This window comes from Phodopus roborovskii, unplaced genomic scaffold (assembly GCF_943737965.1).
Source record: "Phodopus roborovskii unplaced genomic scaffold, PHOROB, whole genome shotgun sequence".
Lineage (NCBI taxonomy): Eukaryota > Metazoa > Chordata > Mammalia > Rodentia > Cricetidae > Phodopus > Phodopus roborovskii.
This window is the reverse complement of record NW_026126418.1, coordinates 70,270,446-70,284,959: the sequence shown is the minus strand read 5'-3', so window position 1 is coordinate 70,284,959 and position 14,514 is coordinate 70,270,446. Positions and strand designations below refer to the sequence as shown.

Below are 14,514 nucleotides of genomic sequence, written 5' to 3'. Positions count from 1 at the left end.
ACGGGCCAGGCCACCTGGTCCCTACATGGCTGGAATCCTATTCATTTCTGGCACTCTATTATCCTTTGAAAGGAATGCCTTCCCCTGGAGGCTGCTGTGGAAGGTGGCTGGTTCAGGATGGCAAAGCAGGGATTGCATGCCCAGTCCAATTCCTTTTCACACAGATGGGGAAACTGAGTCTAAGAGCAAGGAAGAATTCTCCTGAAAGGCACAAAGCTGGGAGGCAGAGCCAAGACACTCCATTATCTCAACTGTGCTCACTCTGACTTCCACTGTGCTGTAATTTTAGTGGTGAGATATTTGCATGCATGGGACACAAGAGGCATCCTGAACCCACAGGCAGGATCAGCCCAGGGTCCCTTCATGGTGTTCAGATGAACTGGAAATTAGAAGCATCCTCCTGCATGCCTTGTTGTCTGATCCTGACAGTGTCCAATCACTGTATAATGTAGCAGCAGGGCACTGCTGGGGATGGATGGCCCTGCCTGGGAGTGACAGCAGGCCAAAGGCCTACTGGGTCATCACTCACCCTAGGTAGAAGTCCCACACTGTGTTCTTTGCTGCTGCCTGAGGCACAAGTGCTTACAACCCAACAGGCTGTGATCTGCCTCCTCCCTCCAAGGAGTTTTCTCTAGTTGGAGACATTGAGGCCAGGCCAGGAGTAGGTGTGTTTTGGGGCAGGGGAGAGGCACTGTCCTGAATCTGCTTTCCTGGACAGCTTAGTGGGGTGGCCCTTCCCTGAAACCTGAGGACATGTTCAAATAGGCACTTAGAAAAGGAAGGCCTTGCCATTTACACTTCACAGATGGGGAAACTGAGGCTGTGAAGAGTCTTGTGCAGTACCACAAATTAACCAGCAAGTCTGCCAGTGGTGGAACCCCAACTCAGAACCTGAGGTCTACCTCTCAAAACAAAATCTTCCTTAGTTAGTTGTCTGACCTTGGCCAGCTTACTTAAGATCAACAAGCTCCAAGTTGACATTTTGCTAACAGGGGTTAGGTCACATGGCTTCAGGAAGAATTAGGGACCAATATGCACAAGCTGCTTTGCATGGAGCCTGACATGAATGGGGTCCAATAAATGTTTGTTACTATTATCATCATCATTATTACTGATTATCCGATGATAATATCTAATTCTGCATCTTCTGCCTGCTTTGTTGCATGATTCTAATTGTTAACCAACAGAACAACCCTCTTTTAAGATTTAGGGGCTGATGCTGAGAATAGTGAAGGGTTAAAGTGGATGTGAGTAGTGGTAGTGGGATGGGCACTGAGGAGCAAGCCTATCTTGCTCCTATTTCTGACACCCTCTATGACCTTGGACCAATCTCTCCCTCTCTCCCTTTCCCTCTCCCTCTCTCTCTCTCTCTCTCTCTCTCTCTCTCTCTCTCTCTCTCTCTCTCTCACACACACACACACACACACACACAGGCCCTTTGTTCTTGATGCATCCAAATGACATAGCTCTGTATGAATACTGCAGCAAGAACCCACCCCAAGGAAGTCAGGAGCACCCAAAAAGACCCATAAGTGCCCCTGAGAAGACTCGGATGCACTTCTACAGCCCTGGAGGCAGCCTGGCAGGAAGCCTCCAGGGGGCTGAAGAGAGCACAGGGCGGCCCTAGCATTACCAATTCAGTGGCCTCTGCCCAGCCTCTGCAGGATTCCTCCCACGTGGTCCTCCCAGGCCTGCCCCAGGGAGGCAGAGTGCTCCTGGGCAAGGGCCCTTCTGCCCCCCTACTCTGCGCTCCCTGCAGAGCTGGCTTGGCTTCTCCGTCAAAAGCAGGGCCCATCAGGCTGGAGGCGGCGATGTGTCAGCTGGTATTCAGGCTTTGGTTGTGCGCTCAGAGCTCTCCCCCTCCCCAGCTCCCCAAATCCACCCACCCCTTTACCCACTGCTCAGGGCCTTCTGGGTGGCAGCGCTTCACAGAGAGAGAAAGAGACCGAGGAGCCAGCAACCTAGAACCCTGGTTGTGGGGGGGGTGGGGGCTGACTCATTTGGCCCCCTCCCTGGTGCCGATGGGGCAGCCCCCACACCCCTGGGCGCTGGCACTGAGTCAGGCCCACAGTTGAACAAGGGAGATGCGGTTCTACTGTGCCTGACCCGAGTCCGCTGAGGATGCACCCGGAGCTCAGGGACCGCTTGGTCCCCGGGCTGCCAGGCGATGTGTAGGCAGCGACCCCCCACAGCAGGCTCACTCCGGCGGCCGCCTGCTAGGGCCACCCTGGCCACCGGCCCGCCGGGACGCCCCTGCTCGCCGCGCCCCTCCCCGGGCATAGGCTCTTCCCCGGAGCTTCGCAGTATTTCCTTCCTGCACCTTTAAGAAGACCGTTGCTCCGTGGTGGGATGGTGTGTTAAAGCCACACAGAGGAAGTTACGCAGCCCGGATCAGACCGGGAGATAAAAGCCCCGATGGTGACCGTGAGTGATGGCAAGAGGATTTAGCCTCGGCATTAACTTGGAGCGGAGTGCAGGGGGGCGGTGAGGCGCCCCGCCATCTGGCCGGCGCCTAGCCAGTGGGATGCTCGGGCGCCTGGACCAGCAGCGGCGAAGCCCACCCGGGCCGGGGTCTGAGTGGGGCGAGCGTACAAGTCCTCCCCTGGCTGCCCAGGGGCCCACAAAAGTTTGCACTTGTTAGCAGCGACCTCCCGCTCGGCCCGGGCGGGCGATGAGGGCGGCGCAGTTGGCCCCCTCCCCTGGCCCGCGTCTCCGGGACGGCTGCAGGCGGGCCCCCTGGCGGCCCGAGGGCTCCCCTGCCCCGATCTGACGGCGGCCACCGCAGCGGCGGCGCGGGGCAGAAGTCCCCAGCTCTCAGCCCTGTGGCCCGTGAGCCCACCCAGGGCCCGCCAGAGGGTGGCGGTCTCCGGCCTCTCGGGGTTCGCTCCGGGAAGCCGCTCCAAACCTGGGTAAGACGAGCGGGGAGCGCCAGGGCGGCGGGCGGGGACTGAGGCGCCGCAGCTTCGCCCAGGGTGCTTTCATTTTGAAAAAGCTTAGGTGACGGTGCTAGTTCTTCCTCGGCCAGGGTGTCACCCCAGGCCACTCAACCGAGGCTAGGATGCAAAGTTATTTGGTGGCAGCTGCTACTAGCAGAGGGCTGGAGCCGCAGAAGAGGGGTGTGCGCGCGCGCCGGGTGCAGCATCTTTAAGAAGTAGAGTAGCTCGTCTTCCCTCTGGGCTCCCCGCCACCCAGCCCGTCTTTTTCCATCCTGTGCGCCTGTGTGGGGAGGGGATGGGTCGGTGCAAGAACGCTTGCTTACTTGTGTTTACGAAAAGTAAACTAACCCTTCTCCGCCGCCTCTCCCCCTCCCTAATTTAAGTCGCCTTCCGGTTCTAAAGACGCGGAGAACTCTTGGCCAAGCAGGCTAGAAACTTCCTTTAGTGCTGTGGAGGGGGTCGGCAGATGGAAAGGCGGCCTTCACAGTGGTGTGAAGTCCCACTCTAGGGGGGTGCAGAAGCAATGGGAAGGCGGGAAGTGGACTGCCAGATCTCAGGTCCGTCAGCTTCAGAATGAGTTGCGGGTACCAGCAGGGGGTAGCGGCGTCAGGGTCCCCGCGGAGCAACGGCGCCGGGCAAAAGAATGCAAATAATTCCAAGGAGCTTTGCTCGGTGTCTTTTAATTAAGGGAGGCGATATCAAATGATGCGGGCAGTCTGGATGCTGGCCTGGCCTTTATTAAAGGCTTGATTATTAATTGTGCCGGCGGTTTGCACCGAACTTAAGAAAAGGAAAATGCAGCGGCGGTTTGTGCTCTGTGTGCAGTGCACGCCACTGTCTACGAGCCCCAAGCTCAGCGCGGACTCAGCCAGACTCCTCGGTGTCTGCGGGTCGCATGCTAGCCCCGCCCGTCCTTGGGGACTTAACCGCGGCGGCCTCAGCCACGCGTCCTAGAGCCGGGTGTTCTGCCCCGCCCCCAAGAGCCCAACTTTTCGGGGTTCCCCAACCGCTGAGAGGGCGTCAGGGAGAAACCAGAGGTCTAGAGAAAGCTCCCTTTCCAGAGCTGGGGACACCGGGACATCTGAACCCGGACGTCCACCAAGGCAGCGGTGAGCTCCGGGGCAGCCCAGGGCGGGGGGTGGGGAGGAAATGGGGTGGGGGCGGTGAATAGGGGAAGGTAATCACCGGCCGTGGGGCTCCTCTTTCCTTCCCGATCCCTCCTACAGCCTCCAAAGCAAGTTTCACACACCCTTCTACCCTTTGTCTAGCCTAGGTGGAAGAATAAACCTCAGGTGGACTGTCCCCGTCCCATCCCCGGTCCCCACCTCAGCCCTGATCCCCTGGGACCCTGTATCCCGCAGAGGCAAGTTTCCGACAAGGAAAGCGCACAGCCTGAGACTCCGGCCGGAGCCTGTTGGCAGCCCGGCCAGCTCCGAAAGGCGCTAATTCAATAAGACAGAGAAATCTGAGTTCAGAAATCCTGATAAAATCTAATTTTCGGGTTTTAATACCCAGGCTATCAGCCCCCCTCGGTTCCTGAGGACTCTTAAAAGAAAATAAAGCGCATTGATTCCATTTGTTTCAGAGAGCTGCAGTTTCTTAATAATATCAGGTGAAGATTTATTTTCCAAGGAGAAAACGATCCGCGAGGATGCAACCTTTTACTCAAATTTCTCCCCTGCTGGCTCCTGGATTCCTGCTATCTACCTCGTTTTCCGCGGACTCTTGACTAGGTCCCCCCGCCCCTTATTTTCTTTTAGGCAAAAATCTCCTGTAATTTTAGAGTGCTGAGCTCACAGGGCCCCCTCGATGCCAGCAACGCCCAATTGATTGACGGGTTGTAAACACATTTTCCCCTGGCAGATTTTGTTGTTGTTTTCCTCACCCCCATTTTCTAGGGAATATGTGATGCTTAAGCCAACAAAACTGCAAAGCAATGAATAGATTCGCGAGTTGCGCCGCTTGCTGCTTGCTGGGTCTCCGGCCTCAGGGCTTCGTTGCCTCTCTACCCGGGCCAGAATCCAGCGCTGTCCCAGACAGGAGCAGCCGCTGGCCCTACAGATGAAGCCAGCAGCTGGGCCCGCCTTGAGAGCTACAGCCTGGTCTCTCTGGTCGTCCCTAGCCGTCAGGAGCGCCCTACCTGTTAGTGAACAGTCGGGAGCCGGCTGCTGGAAGAATTAATTAGGGGCATGCTGTTTTCTGGGCAGCTCAAAGCTTGGCTGGAAACGTCCAAACCATTGCTGGGGCCCGTGCTATTTTATTTTTACTACATTTCTCAGGTTGAAAAAAAAATAGACGCTTGGTCACGTTCTTCTGAGTTTTCTAGCAAAAAGCGAGCCCTGGGCGGGGTCTAGAGCAGGTTTCTGTGTAAATGGTCGGTCGGAGGAGAGGTGTGAAGTGTGGTTTGGCTGGGCTCTCATTCATCTAGATTAGGAGTCCTTCATCCCAAGAGGGGGTAGGGGTGGTCTTAACCTAGATGGATGAGGCCCACTGCAGCCTGAAGCAACGTACTGGCTGAGGGCTTACCCCTGAGCAAATAGCTCTCAGCAGTCAGTCTGGACCAAAATGCACCCCCTTGTCATTTGGGGGGTGGGAATGTGCTTGTGTCTGGTGTGTTTCGGCAAAGACAGTTAACTCCTCTGGGACTTTCAGGATACAGTGGCTGAGAAGGGCTTCAGGTGATAGTCAGGCCACCATATGTGAGGTTTGGGAATTTAAATGCAGCAACTGTAAGCACAATAACCACAGTAATTAATAACAGAGATGATATTTATTTGTATTGTTTGTTACATCCATTTCAATAACCTTTGCCCTATTGGCAAAGATTATTTTTGGTGGGGATCTCATGCTGGCTGGCTCAGATTCCTCCATGATGTAGCAAACGCCTGGGAATACGCTAGTATCTGAGAGTCATATGTTTCTAGACGCAGTACTCCTATTAGCTAAATTTATTTTAGCTTTTAAATGATTACTGTGGGCTTAAAATAGATGCTACCCTCCTAAAATGATTGCAAACTGTTGGCCTTGGTCAGAAAATCTAATACAACAAAACACTCTGATTCCCATGGAAGCCTTGGACATCCTAGTTTCTGCATAGTAACTCATTTAATTCATGGTTTCACATTGTGCGGGTGACTAGGGAGCAGACTAGACTGCTGGTTGCCCACACAATCTCCCTCTTGGGCTGCAGCAGTAGGGGAAGTCTTCTCTGTTGGGTGCTCATGGGCTCCTTTAACAACTTGGACATTTTGGCTGGTCTGACCTAGTGTGTTATAGCCATTGTTAAACTTTGGCTCTTGAGAATGCTTTTAAAAGTTCCTCATCCTCAAGAAGGGGCATGAAACAAACACCTTTCCAAATGATGAGGAGGTACACCACCTTTTTAATACCATGCCCATCTCTAAACCTGGAACTCTGATCTTAATTAAAAACAAAATAGCCCAGCTTTCTCTGGAGATCTTTCTAATGCAACCTATTTGTGTGTGTGTGTGTGTGTGTGTGTGTGTGTGTGTGTGTGCGCGCGCGCACACATACACACACACACATTTTGCTAGAGATCTGTTGTTTTATATGTCTCTAACCCACCACCCTGCTTTTAATTTGTTGCAGGTGTTGCTGCTAATGAACGCAGCCTCAATCTTCTCCTTTTACAATGAAAGCCAGAACAGAGCCCAAGTACCTGGAGGTAGTGAGAGCTGAAACCTCAGGAATTTCCTAATAAGTGGCCAATGGCTACTAGCCAAGGTCAGCCAGCCCCCATTTGTGCCTGTCCCCACCAAAGCAGAGGCAAATGGCCTCTCCAGTTAACACCTCAGTGGCTTTTTTATTTTCTAGTCTAGTCACACAATCGTTGTCACTTGTAGCCCATATGAAAAGAAATCTCTTTTATTGGTCTGAGATGCCAAGTCCAGTCCCAAAGAGGGGACTCATTTCCAGCTAATATGTACACCTCCTGATTTTATTTTATCTTCACCATGCAGGCTGGAGGACTGTTATGCAGTCGTGTTGAGCACACCACACATTGAGGGCCCTTTAAAGGCCTGGATTGATTGGAAGGACAAAAATTAAAAGCAATCTGATCCAGCCCCATGACGGATCCCTTCGGATTTCCTCTTTATCCCATTTCCATCCACTGTCACAATTTGAGAGTCTGCCCGATTTGATCTGCTTCACCTCCAGGGGAGGTGAAATGCCAAGGTTAGGAGGACACCAAGTTACAGGCAAGTTTTTGATCTGCCCATCAGCAGCCTGAGAAACGCTGGCTCTGGATTTTCCATATCGGCCATTTGGAAAACATAAACTCCCACCGTTGGCAAACCTGCAGTGCTCAAGTCTGATACATCCCAGCCGCTGTTGCCTAGTAGATGTAGCATTTCCATGCTGAAGCCCCGAGTCCCCCCTGACCCCACCATCACCTCTCCAGTGTCCCTCTGGGCTCCACCCATTCTGACTGCACAGCCATGCTGCACCTGCTGGCCCTCTTCCTGCACTGCCTTCCGATGGCCTCTGGGGACTATGACATCTGCAAATCCTGGGTGACCACAGATGAGGGCCCCACCTGGGAGTTCTACGCCTGTCAGCCCAAAGTGATGCGCCTGAAGGATTATGTCAAGGTGAAAGTGGAGCCCTCAGGCATCACGTGCGGAGACCCCCCTGAAAGGTTCTGCTCCCACGTAAGTCAGCCCTCTGCTTCGATATTACTGAACTGAGGGGTGGGGGACTGTGTGCTGGGAAAGACCCCTGGGTAGCTGAACAGAACCAGAGGGCCGTGATACAAGACCAACTTCAAGGCCCACCATGGAAAGGTGCCAAAGCCACACTGCCCTGCGGACCCTGGGGGTTGTGTGACATTTTGTGGGTGGAAGCAGTCTTGGCCAGCTGACCCTGGGATGTTTTCCTGCCAGGAATTTCACAGTAGTCATAATTCCCTTTCTCAAAGCCAGCCCCTCCTCCTTTGCAGGAAGAAGTCATCGTTCAGGCCAGTGATCTGGGTACTGTTTGCAAGGTTACACTCCCACAGGCATAGGCTCCCCCTCCGGTGGTGCATCCTCCCAGCCTGCCCAGTCCAGTCAAGTGCATAGTATCAAGATCCCAGCTCATGCCAAGCACCAACCAGGCATCTTGCAGAGGACAGTTTCTGGGAGGGTTGGAAGGAATTCTTATGGGTAGAGGATCAGGCTGGAGCGATGCAGCTAGCACCTCAGCCAGTGAAGTCCCCTTGTCAAGAGGCAGGTGCTCAGGCCTAGTCACCTGAGCCCCTAGTTAGAGAAGGGGTCTTGTAGCTAGTGGGAGCATTGTGTTAGCAGGGGTGATGATAATAGCAGAGTTTGACCAGAGCTCACTCCAGGAATGCAGGGTTGAGAGCCCAAGGCCTACTTTTCTGTGGGGTTTTCCCCTGGGCTCCACCAGACTGATTCTACCAGACAAAGTCAGAATGTTTGAATGGCAGTGTTACCAGTGTCTCTGGGTTTCTGCTCTGTCAACTGTAGAATGGGTATATTAATAGAGTACTCTGAGGGTGATTGTAAGGGGTCAGTGGGTCAGTGGATACATGTTTTCGAAATCAGACTGGACACAGAGAAGGTGCCCCAGATTCTTGGTCATTTGGGTCATATAGATAGGGAAACTAAGACAGCAGGGTTGAAGGTCCTTGGCCAAGGTCACACAGCAGAAAGTTGGTAAAGCTGCTGAGTTAAGCTGAACCTCCAGGACAGCAGGCCTGTCCCTGGTAGAGGCTGGGCAGAGTAATCCAGGGAGCTGGCAAGAGGGGTCCAGTGTGCCTGGTGCCTCTGAGTGTCCTTGGGGAAAGCTGGGTTTATTGCATAGTCAACCTGGTGTCCCCAGCCCAGACTCCTGCAAATGTCTAAGTCCCTTGGGGCAGCTTCAGTCACAGTGTAGAGCAGCTAGCCCAAGAAGGTAGATTCCCCACTTGTCAATGGTGATAAGGCTGTCACTGTGGGTGGTGGCTGGACTTGGGCCAGCTTGGAGAAGGGGAGGGAGGGAGGGAAGGAAAGTGGATGGGAGAAGATGGCTCAGGGCTGGGAGCCAAGACTGGCTCGTGTGTGGACATTGTTGAGCACCAAAAGACCACACTGGCTCAAGACAGGCAAAGGGCCCAGGCCCTGAGAGTCAGGGCTGAGGCCATAGCGAAGTCCATTCTGAGTGCACATCTCAGCTGCTGTGAGAACTGCCCAACTATGCATTTCCCAAGCAGAGTCTCAACATGATTTTGTCTTTTAAATATTAAGCATCGCCAGGGTTGGGAAAAGTCACAGAACTGGCTTCTACTCAAGGGTATAGGGGCTACAGAGGTCCACCAGAGGCAAGGCCACGATGACCCCTCCAGGTCTTGACGTTGGTTGACCTCTGGGGTCTAGATGGGTGAGAACATCCAGAAGGAACCCCAGTGTGGCTGAGTGAGGCCTCAGCATCTTAGCACTTGTCTGATGGATGTAAATGTCCCCACGACAGACAAGTACATCTTTACCTTTCATTACAAATGTGAGACCAAGGAGAATGGAATGCCACAGGGGCAGGCACAGGGCAGCCCTCAGAAACTGCTAGCTTCTGCAGGGAGGTGGGCATCACACCCAGTCTGTATGAGAACCTCAATACTGCTTTTTACTGAGGCCCTTCCTGGGCATGTCCATGGCAGGCCGTAGGCATGTGTCATTGAACCATTTTGAGGCTACCCTGAGGTAAACCCCAGTCTAATCCCTTTTTAAGTATTAGAAAGATTGCCTAAGTCCTGCCAAGGTCAAGAAGCTCAGCAGGCAAGGCAGAAACTCACCTGCGGCCTGAGCACATGCTCACCCACCAGGTGTCTGGCTTCCCTCTCTGAGCATGCTGACCTGGCTGAGCCTCAGTTTTCTTCCTGTTTCAATAGAAAAGATAATGTAGGTGTGTCGCTGAGCTGGCAGGGAGACAGCTGGGCCAGGGAGCGCTTCGGTGTGCAACGGCCATAATTGTCTTACGTCAACCATTGTTATTACTCCCTCGGTGGCTTCCTGGGTTTCTCTGCTTCCCTGGTATATATTGCTTCACTCCAGCCTTGACCACAGCACAGTCTGCATCTCTTGTCTATAGGCAGCAGGTGGTAGATGGATGCCCAGGGACTTTAACCGCCCTCAGCCGGAGCAGGTGTGGCTAACTAGCCACCAGAGGGCATCCTGGTGGCAGCCAGACCACCCAGTGCCCTCTTATTCTTCTCAGCCAGGACCAGCTCATCCCTGCTCTCTGGCAACCCCGCTGCTAACAGGTTGGGCCTGCCTGATCCAGCACCCAGACAACCAGAGCATGAACCCTGGAACACCCTGAGAGTACAAGAGGGGACAAAGGAGTAGTTGCCCTTTTCAGTCCCGGTGCAGCCCCTGCTCTCCCGTCCTTCAGCAAGGCCACTAGAGAACTGAATTGTAAATTCCAGCCTGGTGAGGAAGGGGAGGGGGAATAAAAGACAAGATAAATGAATAAATAAAAACCTATCGGCTGTAAACGCATGAGGAAAATGAATAGGGATGAGCTTTCCGCAGAGGGCAGAATTTCAATGGGAATTGCAGGTCAGCGGCACCCCGGGAGGGGAGAGGAAGAGGTGGAGGAAGCCAGCAGAAAAGGGCTTTTCACAGGGTGGGCAGCTAGGGCTCCTTGGATCCCTCAGCCATGAGGCAAGCACACTGGAGCCTGGATGGGCAGTGTCTAGTGCTTCCTGCCTACAGCCTTTATGCCTTTCTCTATGCCAAGGGACTGGCCCTTAGGACAGCTAGGGGTGATGGATGAGATGGAGTGTGCCCAGCCTTCTTGTAACCTCATTACCAGAGTATGGTCCCTGGGCCCCAGCCTCAGTCTGCCAAAAATGCAGACTCCTAACTCCTGCCCCAGCCTGCTAAGCTAGACTGCAGGGCATGAAGACACAGGCAAGGTCTAGCCTACAGTGGGGAAGCTTATTGTCAAGGTTCAAGAGGCCTGCCGTTTCCTTGAGATCTCTACAGCTTTGAGTGTGGATTACTGCCCAGGGAAGAAAAGAGCAAGAGGGACCCACGGGTCTGGAGAGAAAGGTTTTAGGTCCAGCACTGAGGTCATCAGGTTGAACACTTTAAAAGCAGGGTGGACCTTGCCAAGGCTGGAGTCTATTTCACTCTTGGTGAGTGAGATGCAGTGACTGCTTGCAGAAAGTGGCAGGGACCTATTTTGGTGAGACTCCCATCTTACTCCCCTGGGCTCCATGGTCTGGAATAAGCCATTCAAATTCTCCACACTGGGCTGTGGCTGTGGAGTGCATAGCACACACAAAGCCCTAGGTACAAACCAGGCATGGTGGCACTTGGTGGATGGAGGTAGAAGTTCAAGGTCATCATTAACTTCATAGGAAGTTCAAGGCCTGCCTGAGCGACATGAGACCCTGCCTCAATAACTGGGGCCAGGGTGGGAGTTTTGTGGATCTGGAGAGATGTCTCAGCAGTAAAGAACACTGGCTGTGTTTGCAAAAGATCTACATGGAGGCTGAAAACCATCTGTAACTCTAGATTCAGGAGATCTGGCCTCCATGGGCACTCCACACACATGGTACCCAGAAATACATGCTGGCAAAATAACCATATGCATAAATACAATTCTTAACTTAAAAAAAAAAAAAAAGCTAGGCTTGGTGGTACATGCTTTTAACCCCAGAACTAAGAAGGCAGAGTAAGTAGTTCTCTGTGAGTTTAAGGCCAAGTGAATTCCAGATTAGCTAGTATTATAAAAGGAACATTCTCTAAGCCTTGGTTTCTCAACGAGCTTGCCTTGCTCACTCCATCACTTTCCTGAAGAAGGAAGCAAGTGCTTAGTCAGAATGAGATCTGACCATTGGCCCCTAGCTAGTCTCCAGCACCTGGAATTTCCCATGTCAACATATATGAACATCAATTTGTATAACAAGTCTCCAGGAAGATGACAGTTTGCAGTTCCATGCCATGTGATCTTCAGCATGGGATGTAAGCTTGTGTCCTCAGGTTGGGGCTAGTAGGAGACCACACTCAGGACACTGTCAGCAGTGCAGTGCCTGTCATAGGGCTCTAACAAGAGTGCCTCTCTCTCATCTTAGTGCCTGTGACTCATTGATAGACAAATGGATGGGTGGGTAGAGGGATGTCATGGTCCAGGGAGGTTTCTTTGGGGGAAAGCGATGGATGATGAGCCTTGAGGAAGACCTAGAGCTCTGATCAGGACCCAGGACAGATGGGACCCCTCACTTCCACACTGCCCACGGCTGTGGGATCAGCCTCAAGTTAAAGCCAAGGGTTTGCCAACTCTCTGCTTAACTCAGTGGCAATGTCTTGGAGTTACCAGCACTAGCTTTTAGCTACAGCCAGGGGGACAAGAATAGACCCTGGGAGGTCATCTTGTTGCACAGAGAAGTCTCCTGCTGGGGACAGACAGGAGAGGATGGAGCTGTGCTGCCATGGAATGCCACACCCATGGAGGTCACTGGTGCTTCTGACATTTCTGGGAGGAAGCAGCTGGGTTCAGACACCTGAGGAGGGCAGCAGCAGCTGCAAAGTAGTAAGGACACAAAGGAACCAGAAGAGATATCTCCCCAGAGTGCCAAAGACTCGGGTGCCCTGGGCCTACCGCCTTTCTAGGCTCAGCTTCCTTTCTGACCATGTCCTGATTTTATTTTTTATCTACTTATTTTTTGAGACAGGGACACATTGAGCCATAGCTGGCCTTGAACTTGCTATGTAGCAGGGGATGAACTTAAACTTCTGGTCCTCCTGCCTCCACCTCACAAGTGCAGGGATTACAGGCATGAGCCACCACATGTAGTTTAAGCCATGCTGGGGATTGAACAAAGAGTTTTGTGCCTGCTAAGTGAACACTCTACGAACTCAGCCAAGTCCCCAACCCCACCTTAGTTTTTAAGAATCTCCTTTTGAGTATTATGGCTTTAGATGAGACAGGAAATTGGTGGACAGACTAACACACAAGTTCTCCTATGCTGACTTTGAGGCTGACCCCCTTCTGGGCTATGGAACTTGGGATTCCAAGCTCTTGCTTTCTCATCTGGAAATGGGGGTGATGCTTCCAAGATTCCAAGAACATTTCTAGGAATGAGGTGAGGCAAGGCGTGAAAAGCTAACATCAAAGAAATGCCATTGAAAGGGCCTGTTTCCATTCTAGAATCAGCAAGAAGAGCGAATGGAACATACATAAAGAGACAGTGGGCAAAAGATGACCCCATAGTCAACGTGCATGACAAGGTTATAGGGGCAGGAGTCAGAGACGGACAGCCTGGAAGGTTCCAGAGACCCAGAGAGGGTAGGAGAGAGTGGCAATGGGGAGGGGCACTCCCTGCTGCTGGGCCTCGGTGAGGCCTGAGAACAGGAAGCCACACCATATGCTTACCTCTGCACTCTCGGGCCAGTTTCTCCTAATGTGTCTTTTAGGTGGGATGTTGCTTGACTCTGTAGGGGAGGGTCGTGGGTGGGTGGGTGGGATGGCCATGTTTCTCTCCAGCCCCTCACGCGCTCTCCAGGTTCCCCTATGCTCCTCTCCTCCAATCAGCCAGGACTGTTTCCACCCAGATGCTAGTAAATATAGACAAAGATCCCTCCAAACTTAAGAGCAATTGGAAATTGCCCAAGGCCAGAGGAACCCCACCGCCTAGAGGCACACTGCAATGGTGCCAACACTCAGGGCGGGCAAAGTGGCTGGCTGGCCGCTGCTAACCCTCTAGCACTGTTCTCAAGTCCCCGGGACTCACCTCATCCCTAGCTAGGTTCCTAGTGGAATCCAAGCCCAGGGGGGGGGCATTGGACCCTGCCCCCAGGCCTCCATATGGTAGGAGACATGGGACACACCTGGAGGTCACTTGTGCCAGCTGAGGGCTGAAGCTGCTCCTCTATGGTTGGTAGGGTTAATGAGCTCACTTCCTGACTCACCTAGGTGAGTTCTCACAAACTGCTGCCTCTATCACCAGAGGTACCTCTCAGAGCTGGATCTTGAAGACCCCAGGAGACAGAGATTGATCTCACACTAAGCCCTGTGAGCAATGGTTCTCCTGTGGCCTTACCATGAGGGTGTATGGTCAGGCTGAGGCAGGATAGGGTAATGGTGGGAACATATGTAATCACTGAAGTTGGTACCTTTGATGGTCCTTGAAGTAGGATTCTGGGAATGCACCCTTCCTTCGCCATATACTGGCCCATCTCCCCAGGCAACATACATATTATGGCTACCACCACACTTGATATATGTAAATTTATCCTCCTCTCTATAAGATTGTCACACAGATGGGTACAGGGATGGTTAGAGAGGGGAAGACACCCAAAGCTACACAGCCAAAGCTGGGATCCTTCTCATAGCCTTGTCCACTGTCTCCCGCAAGCCTTCTTCTATAACACAGTTCTGAATGGTTGTTGTGACTGTGCGCAGCTGCAGAGAAACATGGCTGGTAGGAAGGGGCTTAAATAGAACCCCCAGTCGAATAACCAGATCTAAACCCTGGCAGGGGTGTGTGTATGTCTACAACAGCCCCTTCTGTAAAGACGATCCAGTGCAGTTTGTCTTAAGTCTCGAGGGACCCTTCAGACCTCCTCAGTCC

The 14,514-nt window shown here is 52.8% G+C and overlaps 1 protein-coding gene across 5 annotated transcripts in view; it reads left to right on the top strand.

Moving 5' to 3' along the window:
- Positions 1 to 1,697: 1,697 nt before the first annotated feature.
- Positions 1,698 to 14,514, top strand: part of Ntng2 (netrin G2) — a 59,433-nt gene continuing 46,616 nt past the window's right edge. The window contains exons 1-3 of one of the 5 annotated variants that reach the window (XM_051185010.1): positions 1,698 to 1,823; positions 6,546 to 6,680; positions 6,917 to 7,609. In XM_051185010.1, coding sequence (XP_051040967.1) covers positions 7,397 to 7,609 — 213 coding nt within the window. In that variant the 5' untranslated portion in view covers positions 1,698 to 1,823; positions 6,546 to 6,680; positions 6,917 to 7,396. Of the gene's footprint in view, positions 1,824 to 2,081; positions 2,910 to 3,546; positions 4,046 to 6,545; positions 6,681 to 6,916; positions 7,610 to 14,514 lie in introns of those variants that run through there. The other 4 variants (XM_051185008.1, XM_051185009.1, XM_051185007.1 and 1 more) reach the window with 4 other exon arrangements.